The sequence below is a fragment of the Herpailurus yagouaroundi genome, unplaced genomic scaffold, assembly GCF_014898765.1.
Source record: "Herpailurus yagouaroundi ecotype Mexico unplaced genomic scaffold, PumYag 77, whole genome shotgun sequence".
NCBI lineage: Eukaryota > Metazoa > Chordata > Mammalia > Carnivora > Felidae > Herpailurus > Herpailurus yagouaroundi.
In genome coordinates this window covers 54,151,605-54,179,279 of record NW_024412388.1, presented here as the reverse complement: position 1 = coordinate 54,179,279, position 27,675 = coordinate 54,151,605, and the positions used below count along the sequence as shown (strand labels likewise).

At 43.2% G+C, this 27,675-nt stretch overlaps 1 protein-coding gene across 5 annotated transcripts in view; it reads right to left on the bottom strand.

Moving 5' to 3' along the window:
- Positions 1-27,457, bottom strand: part of AK4 (adenylate kinase 4) — a 75,546-nt gene extending 48,089 nt beyond the window's left edge. The window contains exons 1-2 of one of the 5 annotated variants that reach the window (XM_040470504.1): positions 27,370-27,457; positions 26,529-26,806 (exon numbers count right to left, since the gene is read on the bottom strand). In XM_040470504.1, the coding sequence (XP_040326438.1) occupies positions 26,529-26,673 (145 nt within the window). In that variant the 5' untranslated portion in view covers positions 26,674-26,806; positions 27,370-27,457. Of the gene's footprint in view, positions 1-16,818; positions 16,907-25,975; positions 26,313-26,528; positions 26,807-27,285; positions 27,301-27,369 lie in introns of those variants that run through there. The other 4 variants (XM_040470506.1, XM_040470505.1, XM_040470508.1 and 1 more) reach the window with 4 other exon arrangements.
- Positions 27,458-27,675: the final 218 nt, after the last annotated feature.

Below are 27,675 nucleotides of genomic sequence, written 5' to 3'. Positions count from 1 at the left end.
TAAGACCCCGAAGAGATCAAGTCATTGACCACAGGTCTCTCCTGAGGAACAGTGACTTGGCACGAAGTACCCATCTTCAAAGCTTGTCCTTTGCCATTTAGTCTTAAGGTACAAAATCTAGCTTATCATGGGGATAATTAGTATTGGTGTTTTAACCACAGAAAATTGTAGCTAACATTATTTGAATCTATGATCTATATAATCAATCATTCCCTAGATCGAAAGAAGGTTAATAGTAAAAAGATTTTTCTTTTAACCTAGATTTGAACCCAAAATTATGTAAAGTACAAATGTGCACCTCTTTACCACTAATTGTGAGATTGAAAGTGAAAAAATATGTAATGTGATTTTTTTCATGGAGGTAAAACTGACATATAACATATTAGTTTCAGGGGTCCAACATAATAACTGGATATCCGTAAATACTATAGAATGATTACCACAATAAATCTAGTCAACTTCCGTCACCATACATAGTTATAAATGTTTTTTTCTTGTGATGAGAGCTTTTAAGATCTATTCTGTTAGTAACTTTCAAGTATGTGACACAGCATTACTAACCATGGTCGCCATGTTGCACATTACGTCTCTGTGACTTATTTTATAACTGGAAGTCTGTACCTTTGGCCTACATTTGCCCATTTCACACCTCCTCCGCACCCTTCACCTCTGGCAACCACCAATTTATTCTCTGTATCTATGAGTTCAGAGTTGTTTTGTTTTGCTTTTATATTCCACATATAAGCGAGATCATATAGTTTACTTATTCTATCTGCATTTTTACCATGGGACAATACCCTTTTAAACACACTGGAATGGCTCCATCAAGAGACAAAGAGCCAATATGATACAAGGAACTGTATCAGGCTGAAAATTGTATTAGGCCTTGGCTGTTAAGAGTTCTGCTCCCAAGGACTGCCCACAGGACTGAACATATCAATGTACTTCACTTATCATGGCCTCAAGTTTCCTCACCTACATGAGGCTGTTGGACCCTTCTAGCTCTGCCATCTTGGAGGTGGAATTTCAATTTCCTTTACCTGACTCTGTGTATGTGTTGGGACTGAAGGATCAGCTTCCCCAGTATGCATCCAACCACACCAGTGTGCTTTCAATCACCAAGATTCTAAGTGAGCAGAGGAGATGGACTTCACAGACTAAGGAGCATCTCCCTGCTTTCATGGTCATTACACCCATTTGAGATATGAGGAGTGGAATCCCGACCAGACCTCAGGCCTACGCCATCTCTTAGTGTTCCATCACACCTTGCCTGCAAGACATCCTGAGAATAAGGGCCAGTGCTTTGGCCTATTTGCTCTTTTCTCTCTAGCCAGACTGCATATGTACATTCACTTAGTCTAATTCTGTACCCTGGGTCCAATGGATGTGTTTCTATAATAGCTAAGATTAAAAATATGTATGGACAAAAGCCATGACTTTGGGTAGGGGAGGGGCTCACAGTGCTGAGAAAAAAGGTGATCCGGTATCTAAGCACAAAGGAAATCCAGCAGATTCTTTATCCTTAAGCTTTCTGCCCACACCAGCTTATCAATTATTATTTGACACTCCATACTGATTCAAAGAATAAAATAGTGCAGTAACCTCATTTTAAGAATTTAAATAAATCGTGAAAGAAAAAGATATTGGAATTTTATAAGCCAAAAAATTTTGGATGTCCTATGTCAGGAGAATGTTTTTGGCCCAGAATAGGAACACATGCATTTATAAACATACCATGAACATCTGGCACGGTACCACATGCTGGCTTATATAAGCAGCAGAGGAGAAAAAAGCAGATTGGGATGGAAGAACAGAAGTTGGGCAAGGGAACAAATGGGAAAAGGCAAGTAATCTGAAAGGTTTGCCAAAATCATAGATGAGTTTTAGACTCACAGTGTTTAACCATCTCAAGCTCACGTTCTTCAAGTCTGCCTTGGTACCCACCATACCAGGCACTTTCAGCCCTGAGCAGGATCATACTTTTCAAATCTCATGACTCTCTAGATTTTCTCTGCCTCCCTTGTAACCTTATCACAACTCAATTACTAGGTGCATTCAGAGGACAGGGAGGAATTTCACTTTTAAAGCAACATAAAAAGGAATTCCTTCCCATTGCAAAAGGCCCAGGGTGTGGATCTGGCTGCACCACGCACCTTGCTGGCTGCCTCTCCGTGCAGGATCTTGGCTGCAGGTCAACATAAGGGAAGCTGCTGTTTCCTCCAGTGCCATCTGTTCAAACAGGGTGCACTGCTATGCTGCCCATGGGGGATTCTTTCCTCTCTCCCCTCCTCCCTCTCTGTCTTTTCCGCACCCTTCCATCTCACAGCTTCCTGGCAGTGCTCTGGTGGAGAACTACAGCAACACCAAAGATGTGCCATGCTCACCAGCCTCCATGGGCTGACAGCAGACAGTCCTACAAAGACAAGGAGGAGGGAAACAACTGATGCTAACACTTCTATGACAGGGCTCCCAGGAGGGTCATAAGGTAGGGTGACATGCAATCATCCTTGAACACCCAGGAAGAACAAGAGCAGTAGTAATGCCAGAGGGAAGCTACTGTAAAAAACAGTATGGAGGTTCCTCAACAAATTAAAAATAGAATTACCATATGGTCCAGCAATTTCACTTCTGGGTGTTTATCTGAAGAAAATGAAAACACTAACTTGAAAAGATATCTGCACCCCCATGTTCACTGCAGCATTATCTGTGATAGCCAAAATATGGAAACCATCTAAGTGTCCAGCAATGGATGAATGGATAAAGAAAATATGAGATATATGTATATGTGTGTGTGTATATATATGTGTGTGTATATACACATACATATGTATATATGTATACACATGCACACACACACACACACACACACACACACACACACACATACTGGAATATTATTCAGCCATAAAAAAGAATAAAATCCTCCCATGTGTGACCACATGGATGGACGCTGAGGGCATCCTGATAAGCGAAATAAGTCAGATGTAAACAGAGAAAGACAAATACCATTCGATCACACTTACATATCCAATCTAAAACAAACAACAACAACAACAACAAAACAAGACCATAGGTACAAAGAAAAGATTGGTAGCTGCCAGAGCAGAGGCAGGGAGGAATGCAGGGTGAGGGTGAGCAAAATGGGTGAAGGTAGTCAAAAGGTACAAACTTTCAGTTATAAAATACATAAGTAATGGTGATAAAATGTACAGATTACTCATTATAGTTAATAATACTATATTGCAGTGTTAGTGGGAATGCAAACTGGTACAGCTACTATGGAAAACAGTATGGAGCTTCCTCAAAAAGATAAAAATAGAACTACGCTTCCATCCAGTAATTGTACCACTAGGTATATATCCAAAGAATACAAAAAAACTAATTCAGAGGGATGGGCGCTTGGGTGGCTCAGTCTGTTGAGCGACTCTTGATTTTGGCTCAGGTCATGATCCCAGTGTCATGGGATCAAGCCCCACATCGAGCTCTGCACTGAACATGGAGCCTTCTTGGGATTCTCTCTCTCTTTCCCTTTGCCACTCTCTCCTGCTCGCGCTCTAATTAAATTTTTTTTAATAAGGGGACACATGCACCCCGATGCTTATAGCAGCATATCTACAATAGCCAAATTATGGAAACAGTCCAAACGTCCATCAACTGATGAATAGATAAAGAATATGTGGTGTACATATACAACAGAATATTACTCAGCCATAAAAAAGAATGAAATCTTGCCATTTGTAACAACATGGATGGGGCTAGAGAGTATTATGCTAAGTGAAATAACTCAGTCAAAGACAAATACCATATGATTTCACTCATATGTGGCATTTAAGAAACAAAACAAGCAAAGGGGGGGGGGGGGGAAGACCAACCAAGAAACAGACTTTAACTACAGAGAATAAAGCTGGTTACCGGGGTGGGGGGGACAGGTTAAATGGGTAGTGGGGATTAAGGAAGGCATTTGTTGTGATGAGCATGTTGTGATGTCGCATGTAAGTGTTGAATCACTATATTGTACCCTTGAAACTAATATTACACTGTATGTTAGCTATCCAATTTGAATAAAACAGGTAACTAATTTAACTAAAGAATGTAATAGGAAAAAAATACCAGAAGCATCACTCGTTAAATACTTATTAAGTGCTAGACCAGTGGTTGTCCAACTGGTGTCAAGATCACTATTTTTTTTTTGAAACTGAAAAAGTATTTTGTGTACAAAAGCATTTTGCACACAAAAAAGGGAGAATATTATAAATTTAGGATGTGTGTCAGTTTTATGTATTTGTATGTATATACTCAATTGTAAGCTTAAGCTAATTCCTACTGATTAAAGAAGACAATTTAGGTTAACAGCACATGGACAGTCTCCTTTCAGAGAACTACAAAAAGAGGTGGAAGGTAGGAAGGTTTTGTAGGATAAAGCACAAGAAAAAATAGAAAGTATCTGATTGGGTGGGGCCCAGAATCAACCATCTTTGGGAAGAGATGCCCCAGAGCTGGCATCGCGTTTGGGGATTAGCTGACTGGAAACACTGCTTTTCTGGTCAAGTGGAGCATTTGTAGGGGCACAAAGGTTACCTAAGTTTCATTTTGCTGACGTGGCACACCAGACAGGACAGGTTCCATCTTGGGCCTCAAATTTTATGTCAACACTATTACGGGTCACATTAAAAAAAATTAAATAATGGACCAAATTTTATTCTAATCTCATATATTCATTATCTCATTTAATTCCTACAACACTAGGAAGCAGTACTATTATTATTCTTGGTTTGTAGTTGAATAACTGGAGATACGAAGTGATTCAGCAGCTTGCAGGCTGGCTTCCCACTGAAGGGGGATCTGAGAATCTGCACACATCACAGGTCAGATCAGTGCAGGGCTTTCTACCCCCAGCTCCAGAGCCTGCTACCACTTCCTTAAACAATTTGTCTCTCCCTCCAATACCTCCCACCCTTGAATCCTTTGTTCAACCATCTGCCCTCCCCTTCTGAATGAGAACACGGCAAGGGCAGGTCTTGTTCAGCTGAGTGACTTAAACTGAGCCTCAGGGAGCAAAGGATTCCTTCAATAGTTTTTAAGTTGAATGAGCAAATAAATAAAGATGGGGTTTTTAAAAAAGGAAAAAACGGAGTGCCTGGGTGGCTCAGTCACTTAAGCGTTGGCTGAGGTCATGATCTCAGGGTGGAGAGATGGAGCCCCCCATTGGGCCTGCTTAAGATGCCGTCTCTCTGTCTCCCTGCCCCTCCCTTGCTCTCTCTCTCTTTCAAAAATAAATAAATAAATTTAAAAAAAAAAAGGAGGAAAGAAAAGCAAAATAAAATGTAGCAAGAAAAGGGGCGCCTGGGTGGCGCAGTCGGTTAAGCGTCAGACTTCAGCCAGGTCACGATCTCGCGGTCCGGGGGTTCGAGCCCCGCGTCAGGCTCTGGGCTGATGGCTCGGAGCCTGGAGCCTGTTTCCGATTCCGTGTCTCCCTCTCTCTCTGCCCCTCCCCCGTTCATGCTCTGTCTCTCTCTGTCCCAAAAATAAATAAACGTTGAAAAAAAAATTTAAAAAAAAAATGTAGCAAGAAAAAATAATAAACCCTGACTCTTTGGGGTCTGTCCCCAAATAACACTACTCTCTTTCTTAGAGCTACTAGAGGGGAAATAAGGAACTTTATGTAAAAATTAAATCAGATTACACACACACACACACACACACACACACACACACACACACACATAATGAAGTTTTAAAGCATCTGTCTATGCTTTGTTCCAGGTCCTTTGTTCAGGGAAAGCAATTTAACGACTTTTTAGCTCAACAAAGGTGGGACTGTGATTTATTTTGGGAGTAGATGGTAATGAGGTAAACTATTCTAGATAAGCAAGTAACAGGTATTAGAGGACTGAAAGCTGGGCAGACAGAAAAAGACAAATTCTCCAGAAAGGAAAAGAACAAGAAGGTAACAAATTAACTCTAAAACTAGGGTATGGGCAGGTGGAGCTAATGAAGCGTGTGAAGAATGGCTGACAGGTTTGGGCACAGTGGTGTCTAACATGCCACATCAAGACGCTGCTTGTGGCAGACTCTAATCATCATGCCAAAACTTCAATAGGACCACCTCTCCTTTGGGAGAGGAAAATCTGGGTAGTGTCCAATATGGGATGAAAAGAATGCTGAAAAGGGAGGCCCTTACAAGACTGAAAAGCAGAAGTGAAGAATCCTAGAGAAGCATGAAATCTGAGAAGGAGGTAATTAGGGACAGTGGCCAGTACCATAAGCGGTGGAGTAAAGAGCTGTGTGCCCACGAAGCAGGTGGTGAGAGCCCAGGTCTTTCTGATTCAATAGAAAATGATGGAGTACCAGTCCATGACCACAGACTATTACCCAGTGTTACTAATCACCCTCACAGGGAGAGAACGCCTGTCCCATGCACTGCGGTCACTCCCACGCCACACATCATGACTCAACACCAACCACCAGGATTTGTGGTTCACAAGTCTCTTTAAAACTCAGTGCAAGCTGGCCTAGAAGCAGAAAAGAAAGTGAAGACGAAGAGAAAAAAACATTGCATTTTCATCTTAGGACTCTAAAAGTCTTCACCTAATTTAAGTCTAACCAATCTAAATATGAGCTGGTAATGAGACAGAGAAACTGAAGGGATCTTGTGAAAAGACAAACAAAAACAAAAACCTGGGATTTTGGGGGCTCATTTTCCTGCTTCTATTCTTGCTAGGACCTGTACCCCACCCTACACATGGCTTATGGTACTGATAATGTATGTTCTCCCTAAAGGACTTAATGATTTCTTTGGAGTCTTCTAGCACAATAGGTAACATCCAAGGAGTGACTGGGCAGACAGGGATGTCATGAAGGTTTTCCAAGACCACTGACTGCAAACATCCTGACCCCAAGACCTGGGGCTCCAGGGCATAAAAGACTCATGCAGGACACCTAGCTCGGTGCCTGAGAGGGCACATCCACCAAACCACCGTCCTCAATAAAGACCCAAACCTCAAGCGAGACGACAGTCTCTCTCCTTTCCTTTCAGAGGCTCCCACATGCTCTATCTGTATCTGCTCTCTCTATATCTTCAATAAACTCTGCTCTCACTTCTTCTCATTTGATTTCTATCCTGCACGAAGCCAAGGACCCTCAGGCCCAGCCAGCCTGCATCAGTAAATTGCCCAATAGGAAATATTAAACTCTGCCCATTAAACCAAGGATCACTTTCCAGGTAAGACGACTGACTCCCATAGTTGCCTCTATTCCAAATATGAGTTCCTAGAATTCTAAAGATGTTTGCCTCGTATGTTGCCAGCAATGTACTGGCTGCTCGATTTCAACCCCTAAGTCTCAAGTCTCTACATCTTCTTCTGCCACACACTGCTATTCCAAACACCGTATACATGAAAGTGAATGCTCCACCAGACCTTCTAATTTTAGAACTCACTTTGAAATTTCCATGCTTTCTCCACCTGCCAAATTAAAGGAGGAAAACAAAGCAGCTGCCACAGCTGTTCTCCAAAAATTGGTACAGAGGTGACATACACTTTTTTGAAACAAGAATTTTCCACCTCTTGGGGCGCCTGGCTGGCTCAGTCGGTTGAGCGTCCGACTCTTGATTTTGGCTCATGTCATGATCCCAGGGTCATGAGATGGAGCCCTGTGTCAGGCTCGGTGCTGAGTCTGGAGCTTCCTTGGGATTCTCACTCTCTCTCCTGCTGCCCCTTTCCCCGACTCGCACTCCTTTCTGTCTAAAATAAAAATAAAATTTAAAAAAAATTTTTTCCAATTTTTTTTTTTTTTAACTATAAAGCCAGAAGGTATCTGGAGTCTCTAAAAATGACCAAACTCAAAACAACAGAGCCACCTCGCCACAGCAAGGCAGCAATGTCTGGCAGCAACCAGCAAAATAAGGTGATGTTTTCAAGTCACTGCACTTCTCAAGTATATAATTGGATTCTATCTCTTCGCAATCTCAGAACAAAATGATAAAGTCTTCGGGTAAATTTAAACCTAATCAAAGCAAACAATAACTGCTACCGTGATTATTCGTTTACTTAACTCCACATATTTTACGCAAAATATCAACACCCAGTTTATACAACCTTTTAAGAGCAATTACTTCTCCTTTGTGTAGAAAGCAACACTGGATGAATCTGTATCAAAAAGAAAAAAGATGGAAGGAAGGAAAAAAGAAAAAAAGCAAGCAAGTAGGCACTTTAAGAGGGATGATGTCCTAACAGACAGCTGCCTTGCCTTGTGTAACACTTCAACTGTTAAGAACAACACGCTTTAAAAATCAATCCTACAACTTTTTTTGCCTTTCACTGGCCAGTAACAATGAAACAGTTTTCCAAAACATGTTTATAATCAGGTCTATATAACTAAAGGCAAACTGGATCAGAACCAGAATTACGGAAAGATTCTATCATCTTAATTTCACTTCTAGAAACACCACTTCCCACCCGCATTGGGCTCCTGGCTTCTGCCACTTAGAACATCTCACGCCGACTAACAGTAGTTCCAGCTATGGCTCAGCCAACCATCTGTGGCTGTCTTTCACAATCCTGGCCATTAAGGAAATGCAATGTTTCAGTGCTGTTTGGTTTGGCTAGATTCCTCTAGACATAAGCTAAGTGCATGCATTTTTTATTCTCCAGGGTTTGAGCTCCAGCAGTGTTTGTAACATGACATTCAAATCTAAAACTAACCTTGACAAGATAGATTTTGACTGGTGTTCTGAGACAACCTAACAGAAACATATAATCTGGGGGGGAAAAAATCCTTCCGCAAGGATCTTAAATGTATTTCCTTAACAAAACTAACACTGCAATCAACTACTAACAACAAACACCAACACACTGGCCTACAACTAGGATCAGCTGGGTGAGGCACTCACCTTGGGCAAAAAAAATGGAAGAGGGCAACAAAAAACCAAACTCTAGTCATTAAGATAATATTTTAATGCAATATTTCAAAATAGCAAAATTAGTGCAAAAAAATCTATGATGAAAATCAATCCAACCCTGCATTTAAACAACTCACTCCCATCCATAACAATTCTTTCTCAATCTGTCAGGTCTGGTTTTTATTTTAAATTCTTGTATTTTGTTCATTCTATTGCACTACCACTGATTTATTGAGTTTAATGGGCACCCCTTAAATTTTTCACTCGAGGACAGTGCTTTACTCACCTCACCCTACCACAGCCTCAGCCCTACCAACACACATTAACTTAATACTCACGAGGAAATCTAGTGAGGTAGTCTCACCATTACTTTCATTTATAAATGAATAAACACAAAAAAGTTAGTTACTTTCCCCAAGATTGTAGAGTAAGGGTCGCCAAGTCAGATTCCAAACCCAGCTATGTAGTTCGGAGCCCACACTCTTTTTCTTTTTTTTTTTTTTTAATTTTTTAAAATGTTTGTTTATTTTTGAAGGGGAGAGAGACAGACCATGAGAGGGGGAGGGGCAGAGAGAGAGGGAGACACAGAATCCGAAGCAGCCCGATGCGGGGCTCAAACTCATGAGCCATGTGATCATTACCTGAGCTGAAGTTGGATGCTTAACCGACTGAGCCACCCAGGCGCCCTGAGCCCAAATTCTTAAAGACAAACATACCACCTCTTAGAGTTTTGTATCACAAAAGCATTCAGCATAAAATCATACAGTCCTAGATTTTAGGATATAACAGTATGTAGAAACTATCCAAATAAACTATAATTAATGACAATCTGGGCAAATTTAGTCATGATCTATTCATCACTGATCAGTGTCCTGCAATATTTAGGCTAAGTGGTAATTCCACCAAACTCCCAAATTTTTCTAACTTGTCCCTAATACTTTAAGCCATCACAGTGCTCAGAATGAACCAAGGGAGAGACAGAGTATCTGACCCCTCACTCAAAGGACAGGGCTACAGATCTGAGTAGCTTAGAGTACCAGGTGTCTGTGCTTAGGTTCTGAGATACCCTCAAATACTGTCGGCTTTTCAAAGCTAACTGAGCCACAGTGTGCACTGCAGGACAATGTTCAGAAATACTCCCAAATAATGTGTTCATTTGAAAGAGAGTAGAGGGGTGCCTGGTGGCTCAGCTGGTTGAGTGTCGGACTTTGGTTCAGGTCATGATCTCACAGTTTGTGCGTTCAAGCCCCTCATCAGGCTCTCTGCTATCTGCACAGAGCTCCCTTCGGATCTTCTGTCCCTCCCCTGCTCTTCCTCTCTCTCTCTCTCTCTCTCTCTCAAAAATAAACTTAAAACAAACAAACAAACAAAAACTTAGAAAGAGAGTAGATTTAGAAGCAAAGCCACTATAGCTACAATGATCCCACCATTTTAGTCAGTTGTTTGTTGAAGGTAGCCATCAGAGTTTAAAAGGGTCATAATGAAATCAGACTGAAAAGAATTTAGAAAAGTTATCTTGGAAAGAATGGTTGAAGTAACCAGAGCTATTCTTCTGGATGGGAGGCCGGGGGGAGGACAACTTAGGTCCGGGAAGTGGTGCCTAGCAACTGTTTTCAATTATCTGCAGAGTTAGTGGATTTAATTTGTGTGACACCAAAAGACTCAAGTTGGACAAGTGGATGACAGCTTATGGATGATGGTTTCAAGGACTGGCTTTCATCTCAGTATAAAGAAAAAAGTCTTCCAACAATTAGGCCCATCCAACAATGAAAAAGCCCTTCTCCAGTGGGGGAGTTGGCTGTCAGCTCCTAGAGAAGGGACCCAGCACAGAATGGCCACTTGGACAGAAAAACTCAAATTCCTTCCAATTCTAAGGCATTAAGAAAAGGAACAAATAATTAAACTTAACACATTCATTGTTGTGCATAGTGTTTAGTTACCAAAAACCCTAGAAAACTAAAACAAAACTATGAGCTCAATGGGAAGGAGGTCTTGCTCTTTCCTTGTATTCTAAGCTAGATTCTTGATTTTTTTAAAACTAAGCCACTGAAGTAATACAAGTTAAAAATCAATCTCCCTTACAGAAAAAATAAACTGTGTCCTGAGACAGTATTTATAGTTACCATTTAAGAAAATTAGGAAGCTGTACTCATATATGCAATCAATATTTTATAGTTCTCCTGCAAACTACATTAGCTATTCTTACCAAGATCTACAGAGGTCATGCAGAAGAAAAAAATACAGAAGCAGTTAAGTCAGAATTTAGGAAAACAAAGCAAAGCCAAAGTCAAATCAGATACATCAGCAGCCCAATACATTAAAAGACCTTGAGAAAATCTATCCAATCGGACACACAGGTAAAGTTAGAAAAATGTCCATCTTAATGATGACAAAATTTCTAAAAAGCAATTTTGGGTCTTCCCAAAGGAGTCTTCCAAAAGAGGCACACAAAGAAATTTAGTGGAAGTATTTTTGTTTGGACAAGAATGGAAACAAGACAGTTTTAAAAATTAGGTCAGCACAATTAATAGTTTAAAAACAATAAGAGCTTGTAGCCTCTGCTGAGCAGCTGAGTGGTGCACGCGCGTACACACACACACACACACACACACACCTATATATTGCCTAAATCCCACTAGATTATGCCAGTGATTCCATTCAAAGCACATTTACTGCAGAAGATTTTAAATGAAATCAAAGTATTACTACTCCAGGGAAGAGGGAAGAAACCACAGAGAGAACCCTCCTACTTGTCAGGCATTTTACACAGATGACCCCATCTGACCCTCCCAAACAGCCCTGTGAGGTGGGGTTCTTACAACTGAGGAAATCAAGTTAATTAACTCTCCCCAAAGTTAACTAAGCCCATAAGAAGTTTAGACAGAGGTATGACAGAGGTATGACTCCAAAGCCCAACCTTATTTCCTCTAGACCACAGAGCCAACTGCCGGTGCCTATCATTCGCTATGCCAAAATCCACTAGACACTTGCACCTGGAACTTCCTGCAGGTATGTTAAACTTGTCATTATCATCAACCCTGGACTATCTTCCTTTTAACTAGGTCCACTTTCCCCCACAATCACTGAAACTCATCCCTTTAAAGAGTTGCATTTGGCGCTGCCATTCCCATGCACAGAGTCATATTAGGTATTGCAGCTTCTCCCAAATTCCCGTTTTCATTACTTTTACCTTATACCTGATCTAAACTGTTTGTGACACCACCTTAGCTGTGCTCCACTTTCTCTCCCCTACAATCCACTCCTACTTTGCTATGAAAAACAGCCATCATACCCCTAAAGGAATCTGAGGAAGGAATTGATTCCGAACCACCTTCCTATTTATAAACTCAATGTGGAATTACATGAAAGCCCCAAAGGACAATTCTAACTTTCATGCCTGTAATTGTTCCACCTCTAGGTTTCAATCAAAATATCCTTAATTGTAATCACCTCCTCTCATATATGATCCCTCCATCAAAAACACCCTGCTCCCATTTTTCTACCTGCCAGTACCTTACCCATCCTACAAGGCTCAGTTCTAACACCATCTCTCCCACAGCTTTCATGGACTTTTTCATCCAGAAATAGATCAAACAACTATTAAGCACTGTCTGACGGTATGTCAGACACTGGAAATACAGAAAGAACTCTATAAGTTTATACAAATGACTTCAGTGTTCTTTACACAGAGCCCAACCTGGGGTGGCTCGATCTCACAAACCAGGACATCATGGCCAGAGCCGAAATCCAGAGTCGGACACTTAAACCACTGAGCCACACAGGCACCCCTTCAGTGTTCTTATAAAAAAATTTGTCATTCTTTTATGGTTTTTTTAAATGTTTATGTTTATTTTTTGAGAGAAAGAGTGCAAGCAGAGGAGGGGCAGAAAGAGAGGGGGACAGAGGTCTGTGCTGACAGCAGAGAACCGATGTGGGGCTCAAACTCACAAACTGAGATCATGACCTGAGCTGAAGTCAGACACTTAACCAACTGAGCCCACCCCAGGTGCCCCTCATTCATTTTTTTTTTAATAGCACTCAGTATAATCTGCCTTAATAAACAATTAATTGGGTGTATGTTTTACCTTGTCATCTCCTTAAAAGTAGAGACCATTTTTGATTCCTACTAACAGGATGCTACTGGAATATGCCGAATTTAACAAGTAGTTACTGATATTTGAAGTCTACCCATTTGTTGACATTTTAACATCTTAACTGTTCTCCCTACTTTCATTCTAGAACCTTCCAATCTAGTTTACAAATAGCCAGAGTGGGGGCGCCTGGGTGGCGCAGTCGGTTAAGCATCCGACTTCAGCCAGGTCACGATCTCGCGGTCCGTGAGTTCGAGCCCCGCGTCGGGCTCTGGGCGGATGGCTCAGAGCCTGGAGCCTGTTTCCGATTCTGTGTCTCCCTCTCTCTCTGCCCCTCCCCCGTTCATGCTCTGTCTCTCTCTGTCCCAAAAATAAATAAAAACGTTGAAAAAAAAAACAAACAACAAAACAAACAAACAAACAAAAAAAACAAATAGCCAGAGTGATCTATTTAAAATGTGAATGGGGGTGCCTGGGTGGCTCAGTTGAGCTTCCAACTCTTGGTTTCGACTCAGGTCATGATTCCAGGCTCAGGTCATGATCCCAAGTTTGTGGGATGGAGCCCCACAATAGGCTGTGTGCTGAGTGTGGAGCCTGCTTAATATACTCAATCTCTCTCCCCCTACTCCTCTACACCTCTTGCATGCACTCTCTCTTGCTCTCTCTCAAAAAAACTAAAAATTAAAATAAAATAAAACAAACAAAAATAGTATATTTCTTCAAGCAGAATAGAATATGAATCAGATTGTCAGTACCATATTTAAAAACAAGGGCTTTACCTTGGATTAGGCAATGACACCAAAAACCTCAAGCTACAAAAGAAAAAAAACAGATAAACTGGACTTCATCAAATTTTAAAACTTTGTGCTTCTAAGGACAACATCAAGAAACGTAAGAAGGCAACCCACAGAATGGAAGAAAATATATGCAAGTCATATATCTAAAAAGGGACTCATGGGGTGCCAGGATGGCTCAGTTGGTTGTGTCCAACTTTGGCTCAGGTCATGATCTCACAGTTTGTGGGTTCGAGCCCCGTGCCAGGCTCTGTGCTGACAGAATAATACTCAAAATAATAAATAAACGTAAAAAAAATTTTTTTTAATAAATTAAAAAAATAAAAAGGGACTTGTATCCAGAATATATAAAGAACTCAACACAGAAGGAACATATGAGGCCATCTAAAAAATGGACAGGATAGACATTCACCAAAGAAGATGTACAAATGGTCAATAGCACATGAAAAGATGTTCAATTATCATTAGTTCTTAGAGAAATGTAAATCAAAATCACAATGAGATACCACCTCATGCTCATTAGGGTGTGAAAATCAAAAAAGACATACAGTAACAAGTATGACAAGAATATGAAGACATTGCCACCTTCATTCATTGTTGGTGGGAACATAAAATGGTTGAGCTGCTTTGGAAAACAGGTGACAGTTCCTCAAGATTTTTGAAAAACTATTTTAATGTTTTTTTTTAATGTTTTTTTTTAACGTTTATTTATCTTTGAGATAGAGAGACAGAGCACGAATGGGGGAGGGTCAGAGAGAGGGAGACACAGAATCCGAAACAGGCTCCAGGCTCTGAGCTGTCAGCACAGAGCCCGATGCGGGGCTCGAACTCACGGACCGCGAGATCATGACCTGAGCCGAAGTGGGCCGCCCAACTGACTGAGCCACCCAGGCGCCCGTTTTTTTTATTTTTATTTTTTTTTTTTTTTTGAGAGAGAGAAAAAGAGAGAGTGCATGCACGCAAGGAGAGGGGAAGAGAGAGAGGGACACACAGAATCCAAAGCAGGTTCCAGCCTCTGAGCTGTCAGCACAGAGCCCGATGCAGGGCTCGAACTCGTAAACTGCAAGCTCATGACCTGAGCCAAGGTTGACTGCTTAGCTGCCTGAGCCAGCCAGGCACCCCAAGATGTTAAACATAGTGTTACTATGTGATTCAGCAACTCCACTCCTAGGTATATACATGACAAGAGAGATGACAACATATATTCACATAAAAATCTGCATATTGGGGCGCCTGGGTGGCGCAGTCGGTTAAGCGTCCGACTTCAGCCAGGTCACGATCTCGCGGTCCGTGAGTTCGAGCCCCGCGTCAGGCTCTGGGCTGATGGCTCAGAGCCTGGAGCCTGTTTCCGATTCTGTGTCTCCCTCTCTCTCTGCCCCTCCCCCGTTCATGCTCTGTCTCTCTCTGTCCCAAAAATAAATAAACGTTGAAAAAAAAATTAAAAAAAAAAATCTGTATATTAATGTTAATAGCAGGAAACAACCCAAGTGTCCATCAACTAATGAATGAATAAACAAAATGTGGTATATCCATACAATAAATATTACCTGGCAATAAAAAGGATTGAAGTAGTGATACATAACTACAACATAGTTGAACTTTGATTTGAAAACATGCTTAGTGAAAGAAACCAGAGACAAAAAGTAGTATCTTGTATGAGTCCATTTACCTGACATATTCAGAGTAGGCAAATCCAAACCAACAGAAAGTAGATTAGTGATTGCCAGGGGCTGGAGGGAGGGGAAATGCGGAATGACTACTTATGAGTGCAGTTTCTTTCTGGGGTAATGAAAATGTTCTCAGATTAGGCAGTAGTGATGTGATGGTTGCATGATGCTATAAATATACTAAAAACCACTGGAACCACTGGTTTTATACACTATATAAGGATAAGTGCTATTGTAGATATCTCAGTAAAGGTGTTATACATAAAAAATAATGACAATAACAACAAAACCCCAGTCACTCTTCATACAGTTACATGGAAGCCCAAACTCCTGATCATGCCTCAAAGCCCTATGTCAACCTTTGCAGCCTCCCCTTCTACCATCTCCTTCTTACTCACAGTGCTCCAGAAACATTTGCCTCCTCTCCTCCAGGAAAAACTCACTCCTACTCTAGGGTCTCTCCACATGCCCTTCCTCTGCCCCCAAATCTTCACACACCTGGCTCCTACCCTCACTCAGGGCTCAGCTTAAACATCATCTCAGAGAGGCCTTCTCCAACCCACAGTCTAAAGTGGCCTTCCCAGGCACTCTCCATCACTGCACCATCATATTTTGGGGGGAATACTTATATAGCATGCAAGGCTTAAAGCATAAGGTATACAAGGTTACCTTGACTATTTTTCCCTTGTTTATAGCCCATCTCCCCTCCTGCCATAACAAGCAATCAAAACGTTTGTTGAACTAAACTGACACTAGTGAATTTACTATTGAGATGGTTAGAGACTATATAACTGATGTTACAAAACAAATCACCTTACAGGGAGATGATAATGAATGCCATATTACAGATACAGATGGGTATAAGAGGAATTTCAGAGAAAAAATGATATGTAGCTGCAACAGCTGTGGAAAACTTCACAGAAGTGATGAGACTGAAAATAGACTTTGAGAGATTAAGTGTGAAAGGCATTCCAGGAGAAAGGTGCACCTGAACAATGCCCTCCCCACCTTGTCCATGACCTCACAACACTTCACCCACACACATCCCACCATGACTCATGGGAACATAATGCGAAACCTAGAATTTGAACCCGAAATGGTGAGTGCCTCAAGGGTTCTTCTGCATGCCTCCTCATACCTAACGTAGGCATAGAAACATCTGCCAAATGACTAACGAAACAGCAGGCTCAGGTATTATTCCAGAAGTCTTACCGTTACAATGAACGGTAATTTCTACCTCCTCACAGTTGCATAAAGTTTCTATTTTAGACCTTTTGGGGTTCTCTTTTTGGGGAGGGAGGAGGAAGTCAGCATTTCCTTAGATTTTTGTTTTAAATGTTTCAGGAACAGAACAACAAAACACATACCTCTAGACTACCCTGGAACCTGCTGACCTCAGTGTACTTGTGGAGAGCTGAGCTGCAATGATGCCCTGGCCATCCATTGTTCCGTGTCCTGTTTATAAGACATGAAGTGGATATTTCACTATGTACTGGAGTACCTGGATGGCAGCATGACATAATGGGAAGTTTAACCCTACCTATGGAGTCCCAAGTTTGACTACTAGCTTCTCTACCTTACTAGCTATTTGACCTAAAGCAAGTAATCCGACCTCTCTGAGCCCATTTCTTCATTTGCAAAAGGATGTAGTAACAACTGCTCTGTAGATTTGTGTGTAGACTAGAGAATAAGACACATCCATTAGCCAGTGCAGGGCCTAGCACATGCTCGACCAGTGCAAATGTTAGTTATGATGACCAAGTGGCAGGAATTATAAAGTGCCAAAGTCACAGGTCGTAGGTCAATAACAAAGTGCTGAAGAACAGAAAACAATTGATTTCTAGCTTGTTGGGAATTTGATGAACAGGAGTGACTATGCATTATTTCAATATCATCAGCCTCTCTAGCTAAATAAGGGATGCTTGCTGCCAGGTCTGTCATTTAACTAGTACCAAGAACTCTTGGAACTTGGACATGGGACTGTTAAAATATAACATCAGCCATCTAATTGTACTTCATGAAACTGTACCAATGAGACCTTTTGGACCATGTCTTAAAGGTGAACTTGAGAACTAAACATTAAGGTGTGGGGGGGGGGGGGGACACAGAGTAATTCAAAGCCTCTACTACCTGATCATGCTTTAAAAAACAATCTAGTTTGCTAAAAGAGCTGAGCTATCTGACCCACTGTGTAAAAGAATACTGTCTAAAATTTTACAAGAAAAACAATTTCCTAGTCCTTAAATCTTCTTACAACATGCATTACACAGATTGCTTAAGAGCAGAGTAGCCTAATACCATTTAACAATTTACTTGGTAGATTTTAAAGGAAATAGGCAATTCAATATGTCCTCTATAATGGGTAGATTTGTAGCTAATAGTCTGGTACCCAACTTATGAGTTTCATGATCAGGTGCCATCACTTGAGTTCTAGGAAGTTTGGAGCAGAAGTGTAAAAGCTTCATAAATTATGATGCTAATATATTTGTGTGTATCTTAAAGATAAGCAAGCACCAAGTAATGAAAACCGGAAAAAGTGATATGTAGCAGGTACAGCAACCTTTTCCTTTAATAGCATAATAAGAGATGAATAAAGGCCAAAATGGTAACACACAGGTGTGATCAAGCCACAAGAGCAATGATCTCTTGTGGACCATACACGAGCTCTGAAAGGAGTTCCAGTTATATGGTGGCAACAACCATCCCATCTCCTCACCTGGCAGCTGGACTCGTCCGTCAAAACTTAGCTCGGGAATCATCTCTAGAAACCCTTCCAGAATCTCACCACCTTCTCAATGCTAGGTTGGCCATACTACCCCATATCCCACAGGACCTACACATGTACATCTTTCAGCCTCTATTACCTTATCCTTGTTTACCTGCCTCAACCTCCTTCAGGAAATAGACTTTGTCTCACTTCTTTGTATCCCACAAGCCAACACTGCTTGGCACTTACATATTTGCTGAAAGACATAGTTAGTAGGACCTTCAAGTCCTAGTCAAGCATGCTTTGTATACCAAAGGACAGTAAGTAACCTAAATTCCATCAACAGAAGATTAGTTAAATCAGCAGTTCTCCAAGTGAGGTCCAAGGACCCCAAGAGTCCATTAACACCCTTTCTGGGGTCTGTGAATTCCCCTTTTCTCTAACTACACATCTATGTGAAGCCAAGTATTCTTTCTGTACTTTAACCAAAACAACACAGCACACAAACTGAACGAAGAACCAGATAGAAGAATCCAGCTTTCTTTTACAAAGCAAGACATTGAAGAGATTTGCAAATAGATGAAAACAACACTATTCTTCTCAGATTTTGTTTTGGAAAATAGTTATTTTTCATAGAAATGTTAATATGTAATGGATTTATCGTTATGTTTAATGAATTCACAAACATTTTTTTAAATTTCCCAGTTTTAACTTCTAATATAGTTAGTAGCTAGAAGTATAATCCATCTAAAAGGCTCTATTGAGACGCCTGGGTGGCTGGCTCAGTCAGATAAGGATCCAATTCTTGATTTCGGCTCAGGTCCTGATCTCACAGTTCATGAAACCGGAGATTGAGCCCAGTGTTAGGCTGGGTGCCAACAGCGTGGAGCCTGCTTGGGATTCTCTCTCTCCTCTCCCTCTGCTCGAGGATGCTCTCTGAAAACAAATAAATAAATTAATTAAAAAAAAAAAAAAGCTCTATGGAGTGCTCAGTGAGTTTTGTTTTGTTTAGAATGAGTGGGGGAGGGGCAGAGAGAGAAAGAGAGAGAATCTTAATCCTCCACTGAGCACAGAGCCTAAGGCAAGGCTTGATCCCATGACCCTGGGATCATGACCTGAGCCAAATCAAGAGTCAGACATTCAATGGACTGAGCCATCCAGGCACCCCTCAATGAGTTTTGTTTTTTTTTTTTTTAAGTGAGTATGCATGGGGGAAGGGACAGAAAGAGGGAGAGAAAGCACAGCAAGCAGGCTAGGGTCCACACCTGTCAGCCCCAGGCCAAACTCGGGGCTCAATCTCAGGAACTGTGAGGTCATGACCTGAGCCAAAATCAAGAGTCAGGTGCTTAACCAACTGAACTACCCAGGTCCCCCTCAATGAGTTTTAAATTTGAGACCAAAATGTCTGAGAATGGCTGGTTAGAAAAACTATGGTACAACTGTAACATAAAATTATGGGTCTGGGCACCTGGGTGACTCAGTTGATTAAGCGTCTGACTCTTGATTTTCTGCTCAGGTCATGATCTCCTGGTTTGTGAGATCAAGCCCCACATTAGCCTCTGTACTGACAGTGCAGAGTCTGCTGGGGATCCTCGCTCTCTCCCTCTCTCTCTGCCCCTCTCCCAGCCATTCTCTCTCTCTCTCTGTAAATAAACTTAAAAAAAAAAAGAGTATGTGGCCATTTTTCAAAAAGAGTAAGATAGATTGATACCTGCTAATAGAAACCATGTCTAAGCTATACTGCTAAGTCTAAAGAAATATATGAAAAACAAAATATAAATTTGTACTTTTTAAAAAAGAGACTACTGCCATCTATATATATGCTATATATGTATGCATAAATTCTCTGGATGAACATTCAAGAAAAGTAACTAGTAGGTATCCTGGTAGAGAGAGGAACCGTGGGTCAGGGAACATGTATTCCTGTAGAGAGTAACTGGGGAACCACCGGTCAAGGAGGGGAGAGAGACTTTCCACACCATTTCTGGTGTAGTTTGAAAATTTTACCATCTGCACATATTACCTTTCCAAAAAAACAAAAGTGGGATAAAACTTATATTAAAAGAGTACGGGGGCGGGGCGCCTGGGTGGCACAGTCGGTTGGGCGTCCGACTTCAGCCAGGTCACCATCTCGCGGTCCGCGAGTTCGAGCCCCGCGTCGGGCTCTGGGCTGATGGCTCAGAGCCTGGAGCCTGTTTCCGATTCTGTGTCTCCCTCTCTCTCTGCCCCTCCCCCATTCATGCTCTGTCTCTCTCCCAAAAAATAAATAAACGTTGGGAAAAAAAAAATTAAAAAAAAAAAAAAAAGAGTACAGGGGCACTAAGCTCATATTAAAGAACACATTGTAATGGCACTAAAAAAATAATAAATGATATGTTGTGCAATAAAGCAAGCAATTTTCAAAATAGTAATACAAAGTTTATTCTTGAAATTCAGTCTGGAAGGATATACTGTTTTTAAAAGTATTAACAGTATTTTTCCTTCCAGTTAGTGGGATTACAAGTGTTTGTCTTATTTATTTTTCTTGTTTTTTTTAAACCTTTGATAACTTACACATACTATTCTTATAACCAGAAAAACAAGGAGAGTTTAAATACATATGTATCAATGTATGTGTACCCATGTCTATACTTAAATATTTAGTAAGCCAAAAACTACATGAATAATTTAGAACCTATTATCTACTTTTCAACCAAGCCCTTGACTAGAGGCTTGTAAGCTAATTTTTTTTTTTTTTTTTAAGTAGGCTCCCCACACAACATAGGGCTTGAACTCATTAACCCTGAGATCAAGAGTTGCATGCTCTACTGACTGAGCCAGCCAGGCACTCTTGTAAGCTAAGTTTAAAATTCCTTTCTTCTACAGTTTAAAAACTACTCTGATCCAGTCATTTTATTTCTTTTTCTTTAAAATTTTTTTTTTAAATTTTATTTATTTTTGAGAGAGAGAAAGAGTCAGAGCACAAATGGGGGAGGGACAGAGAGAAAGAGACACACACAGAATCTAAAGCAGGCTCCAGGCTCTGAGCTGTCAGCACAGAGCCAGACCCGGGGCTCCACCTCACCAGCCATGAGATCATGAAGTGAACAGAAGTCTGACCTGAGCAGAAGTCGGACGCTTAACCAACTGAGCCACCCAGGTACCCCTAGTCATTTTGTTTCTAGTAACCTATGCCAAGGAAAATATATTTGCTGAATGATTTACATGCAGTGACGTTCATAAGAGCATTATTAAACAGCAAGTAACCCAAATGTTCCACACCAGAGTGGTTAGGCACACTCCAGTCCAACCCTAAGGCACATTCACCCAAGTGCTAAGGCCAAAATCCTAGGACTGATCTCTGGGCTGCTTTCTCTCCATCACCGCTCACCACCAGCTCATTCATCCCCCCGTAAACTCTGCCTTCATTTGCATCCTAAAGCCCTTCATTTCTCTCTGCCTTCACAACTACCCCCCAACCCAAGCCATGGTCCACTCTCCTCATCTACATTGGTCTTCCTGGTATCACTCTAACTTAACTGGAGTCACTTCACACAGCATCCCAAAGTTCAACTTTTAGAGTAAATCCTTTCATGTCATTATCTTATTTAAAACTCTTCAATAGCTTTTTAGTGCCCTTTAGATAAAATCTAATTCACATTTTCCAAATTTTCCACAAGGTACAACTAAAGCTCCTTTTAAAAAATGACCACACTGGGGACACCTGGGTGGTTCTGTTGTTTGAGTGTCCAACTTTGGCTCAGGTCATGATCTTGCAGTTCATGAGTTCAAGCCCCACATGGGGCTCTGTGCTGTCAGGGCAGAGCTGGCTTCAGATTCTTTGTCCCCCTCTCTCTGCCCCTCTCCTGCTTGTGCTCTCTCAAAAATAAATAAAAAATGACCACACTGGGCGCACCTGGGCAGCTCAGCTGGTTGAGTGTCTGACTCAGGTCATGATCTCATGGTTCACCAGTTCGAGCCCCTGTTGGGCTCTATGCTGACAGTGCAGAACCTGCTTGGGATTCTCTCTCCCTCTCTCTGCCCCTCCCCCACCCATACTAGCTCACTCTGTTTATCAAAATCAATAAATAAACTTAAAAAAAAAAAAAGACCACACTGAAAACTGCTTAGATTCAGCTGTTCATGTAGCCAAAGCAGATGTACTCTCAGGGGACACCTTACTCAAGTCACAAATTGTTCTTTCAACACTCATAAAAACCCTCAAAGAAACCAGGCATTGTAGAGTGGACCTGTGGAATAGACAGATCCTCCAAAATGGTCAGACCCTTGACCCGAGCTATACCCCAAGTCTTACCAAGCTAGAAAAAAAAAAAAATGAACATAGCATATCCCAGAAATCCTATTAATATCCTACAGAACAACTATTTAAATTTGTTTCAGCTATCTTGTTCAACTCTGTCAAGTCTCTAGATACAACCTCTCTATCCTCCAAGACTCAGAAGTTTTCACTCTTACATAAGATACACATTTATACTTAACAAATGCAAAAAAAAAAAAAAAAAATCCAGAGCCCTCTGAACTAGGTCATCTTTTCACAGAAAAGAGGCTCAGGCCATAGTCTAATTTGAAATGCTGGTCCCATATGCAAACCCCAGCAAAAGCTGCAGTTAATATTAATTAAGAGCAGAAACACGTTTGTTCTCGAACATTCTTTCACCCAATCAAGTCCAGGATGCTTCCAAATGGAAATCTGCCAATTTTCCTGTACTTGAGATAGGAGATCCAGTACAGAATAAGGTGATTTTTTTAAATGCCACTGTTTGTCCAACCCTTAAAACGGGATTCTCACATCCTTTCAGAGGGAGATTCCAGCCACTATCACTCAACAAATGGAGACTAATGTCTCTAGCAAACTTCTAATAAAGTTTTTTTTTTTTTTTTTTTTTTGGGTAATAAAGTTTTAATAAGACTCACTACTAAGCACCAGCAGTGTGTGTGCACCCACATTCATACACATATACACACATACACAGAAAAGCTAATATTCTTTATGACAGAATGTAGGACCCACCTCCTGGCAATCTATAATTCTCCCTTCTATTTACTCATGCAATGCATGCACTAAAGAAAATGAGAAACTTGGGGCGCCTGGGTGGCTCAGTCGGTTGAGCAACCGACTTGGGCTCAGGTCAAGATATCACGGTTTATGAGTTCAAGCCCCCGCGTCGGGCTCTGTGCTGACAGCTCAGAGCCTGGAGCCTGTTTCAGATTCTGCATCTCCCTCTCTCTCTCTGCCCCTCCCCCACTCATGCTCTCTGTGTCTCAGAAATAAACAAACATTAAAAAAATAAAAGAAAGAAAGAAAGAAAGAAAGAAAGAGAGAAAGAAAGAAAGAAAGAAAGAAAGAAAGAAAGAAAGAAAGAAAGAAAGAAAGAAAGAAAATGAGAACCAAAGACTTGGGTGTGAGTCTTCAAATGAAGTCTTTGATTAAGTCTCAGCCTACACTGCTTCAGGCCAATTAGACAAAGTCAAAGGGTGACAGCTATCATGAGACTGACTAATCTCAGAATCATAGTAGGCACAAACTTTTACCATAAATCAAAACTGAACAGAATGGACTCAATTGCTGGAGACTGACTCTTGGATAGTAGACAGAATTTGTGACCCAAAGACCTGTTGAATTCTTTCTATGCATTAAGTACTTTGCCATATCCCTGACCTTGAAGTCTCTTCAGAGGGTACTGGAACATGGTGAAGTTAGAAGTGACAAGTGACACTGCTACAGCCCCCCAGTACCTAGAACACTGTCTGACACATAGCAGGTACTTGGTAAATACAGGATGAATCAGATAGACATTTGCTGTAATGCATTGTAACTGTATGTGACAGCAGCAACAGAATCAACAAAGCCACGCACAGAGGAAAGAAATGAATTCTGCCAGGGCAGGTAAGGGAAGACTTCCAGAAGCAATGAGTAGCCCTTCCCTGGAAGAGCATTTTTTCAGCAGGCAGTGGTTGCAGGAAAGCCATGTGGACAGGAGTATTCCGGAATCAAGGTTGGAGCAGATGGTCTGAGCTACTTTCCAACTCGAATTCCTACCAAGGTTTTCTTCCCGGGGGTTCTGTTATGCTTCCTCATCTTCTTCAAATGTTCCAACTATAGGGGCGCCTGGGTGGCGCAGTCGGTTGAGCGTCCGACTTCAGCCAGGTCACGATCTCGCGGTCCGTGAGTTCGAGCCCCGCGTCGGGCTCTGGGCTGATGGCTCAGAGCCTGGAGCCTGTTTCCGATTCTGTGTCTCCCTCTCTCTCTCTGCCCCTCCCCTGTTCATGCTCTGTCTCTCTCTGTCCCAAAAATAAATAAACGTTGAAAAAAAAATTTTTTTTAAAAAATAAAAAAAAATAAAAAAAATGTTCCAACTATAAAGGTATACATACAGAGAAGCTGTTGTGTTTCTCTATCAGGAAATTAGCTAAAAGCAAACAGGCAAAAGAAAAATACCGTGGAGTGTTTTGTTTACCAGGCAATGAGCCTGTGAAACTCTAAGAAACTTCTGCGAGAAAAATAATCCAAGAAAACCCTCTAAGTCCACTAGAAACAAGCCACTTTGAAAACAAATTGCTGTCCTTCATTTTTCTTCTCTTTCCCTGATAAACAGTTTTTAAATTGGTTTATAAAAAAAACTACTTGGTACCCAACAGAAAAAGAAAATCTAAACATTTTGTAGTCATGACATACTGTAGGGAGAAACACTTGGAGAAAATGAAGCTGTGTGAAAGAGAACAGAAACTAAAATCCAAAAACCAAACAAAGTTTAAAAAAAAAAAGTGAGAATAAGGGAAAACAGCAAGTGGAAAGTTTTCAAAACCTCTAAGAAAGTTCTGAAGTAAGCCACTTCCTATCACATTCTCTTTAAAAATGGAAAGGGCACTAATCCAGTCTGGGATGGACAGGGTGAGGTCTTCCAGGCCAGAAGGAAACGTGTCCCCAAGTCAGGTAGAGAGAATGCTAAGAAAGGGGCCCAATGCCACTTAAGCGTTTCCTCCCCTGACCAAGTCTCAGGCTCCCTACCACGGAGAAGCTGGAGCCAATCACAAAACCCTCCGGCTGAGAGCCAGCCTTCCCTCTCACACTGCTCTTCCCCCAAACTGCATTCCAAAACAAAAAGAATAAAATGCATTGAAAAGTGGTATTAAAATTAAAACAGACCCAACTGAGGCAAGAGAAAATTCAAGGTGCAACCTGGTACACACAACTTTTCCTTCTGAGAGATGAGGGGCAGCGGGCGAGTCTTCTTGAAAATCAAAATAAAAGCTTGCTTTTGCAATCTGTTTAAGAGATAAATAAAACTCTGCCTTTGAAATACTTCCTAGATACTTCCTAGATTCCTAGGTTTTACGCTGTTTTCCAGCACAGTCCTCTTGAAACTAATCTGCGCTTCTGTAATGAAGATCCCTGGGTAATTAGCCCACGGATGGGCATTAACCACCCCGGACACCGCTGAGGGCGGTAGAGAAGCTCCCGTTTGCAAATAACAAGTTTTCATAAAGGAGTTGCTTATTATGAGAATATGCATCCCAGAAAGGTTATGTACCAGCGGCGCAACAGCTACCTCTTGCCTGTCAATGCCAATTCATCAGGAACTGGGGTTGCCGTGGGGGTGGAAGGAGAAGGGTGAAGGGCCCTATTGAAAGACTAAGCGATCAGGCGACTTACATCCCCAAATTCACGACGCCAGCCAAGGGAGGCATTCTCAAGAAGCCATTTCCAGGGAAGCTGGATTCAAAATGTAATTTCTCAGATTGAGTCTCCTACTACGTAGTCTCCTAACGGCCAGGCCCCGGCTTGCGAAGGAGGGGTGTTAGTGGTGAGAGTTTACCTTAGAAGGCGGCAGCGGACAGACAGGCCTTTCAAAGCCACCAGGGCTCTGCCCGGAGGCCCAGGGTGACGCGGAGGGGCAGGAACAGTGCGCGGCTGGGGGCCCCGCGGCGCCACAGGTTCCCCAGAGATCAGCGGGACCGGACTCCCACAGGTGGGCGGCGAGAGCGGGGGGGGGGGACGCCCCAGTTCCCCGGGGAAGCGTGGGCTGGGAGGGCTTATCCTTAAGGAAGCAGGGCGAGAGGGAAGCTCGGGGTTTTCAGCTGTCTGGTTCTCCCTCAGCTGGGTGGTTACAGGCTTTTCCCCAAGGCAAGAGGAGTCCAGGCGAGGAGAGGAGAAGCATGCACCTCCCACCCTCTTCCCGGCGAGCCTCGGCACCCTCCTGGGGCGCGGTTAAGCCGCACCACCGCGGGCCACCGTTTGCATGCTCCCAGGCACGTAGGAGCCTGCACGACCACATGCGGGCGGGGGAAGGGCGCCCGGGGACCGAGGAGACCCGACCCAACCCGATCCCGCTACGGCTCACCCCCGCCCCTCGCCCCCGCACCCCTCACCCGTGTTGGCTTTGATGTTCTCCCGCAAGAAGTGGCCGCTGGAGAGATGCTGGAGACCAAAGCTCTGAGCGATCCTCTGGCACACGGTGCCCTTGCCCGAGCCGGGCGGCCCAAGGATGACCGCGCGCAGGAGTTTGGAAGCCATTGCCTTCGCCAGGCAGGGAGGGGGCGGCCAAACGGACAACCCGGACAGCGGCCTCAGAGAAGCCCGGGGAACTTTATGGCTTCTGCTTCTGCCTCTGCCACTCTCCGCTCGCGCGGGGACTCGCCGGGCGCCCCTGCAGGGGGAAGGAGTGACTTTTGAGACAACCCCTCCCTTCAGCCCCGCGCCGGGGCCGGCTCGAAGGCGGAGAAAGGCGCCACGCTACCCATCCCCGCCCTCCTCGCCCCACGCCGCGATTCAGGACAAGTCCGGAGTCCCCGCCCCTGGCGGGGTCGGACTCGGGGTTCTCTGAGGGCGGCCCGGCCAGGCCCACCTCTATCCCTTCCTCTTTCGTTTCCCACGCGGCGTTCGAGGAAGGGGCCGGGCGGCCTGGCACCCCCGCGCCAGTCTCCACCGAGGGGGACGCCGGGAGGGGCGGTGACTCCAAGCGCGCCCCCAGTCGCCCCACGCACCGGTCGGCCTGGGGGCTGAGCCCCTGCCCCTACCCTCGCACGTGGGCAGCGCTGAGTCTGCGCCGCGGCCCCTCCCCAGCGGCTGTCAATACCCGGGAGTCGCCACGGCCCCCGCCGCCCGCGCGGACCGCCCAGCGCCCACCTCCGCCGAGAGCGGACGGATGCGCTCCCCGCCGCGGGGAACCCGAGTCCGACGCCTCTCCACCCCAAGCAGTCAAACACACACCTCGTCTGGGACGCGGCGCTCCGAGAGGCTTCCAGCCCGGATCCCGCTGGGCGGCGCCGCCTCCGCCCGCCCCCACTCAGAGCCCCAGCCGGCCGCGCGGGACTCGCGCCTTACGTAAGCCGGGGAGACAGGCTCCGCGCGAGCTGTCGGCCGGCGCCCCCTCCCCTTCCCCCCCCGCGGGGCCCCCCCCCCCCCCCGCCCTCCCAGCCCACGTGCTCCCCACCACCCTGCGGGGGGCGCCAGGACTCAGACCCACCTCTTGCACTCGCCCGGGGACCCCGTTTTTACTGTCAAGGGGAAGGAAAA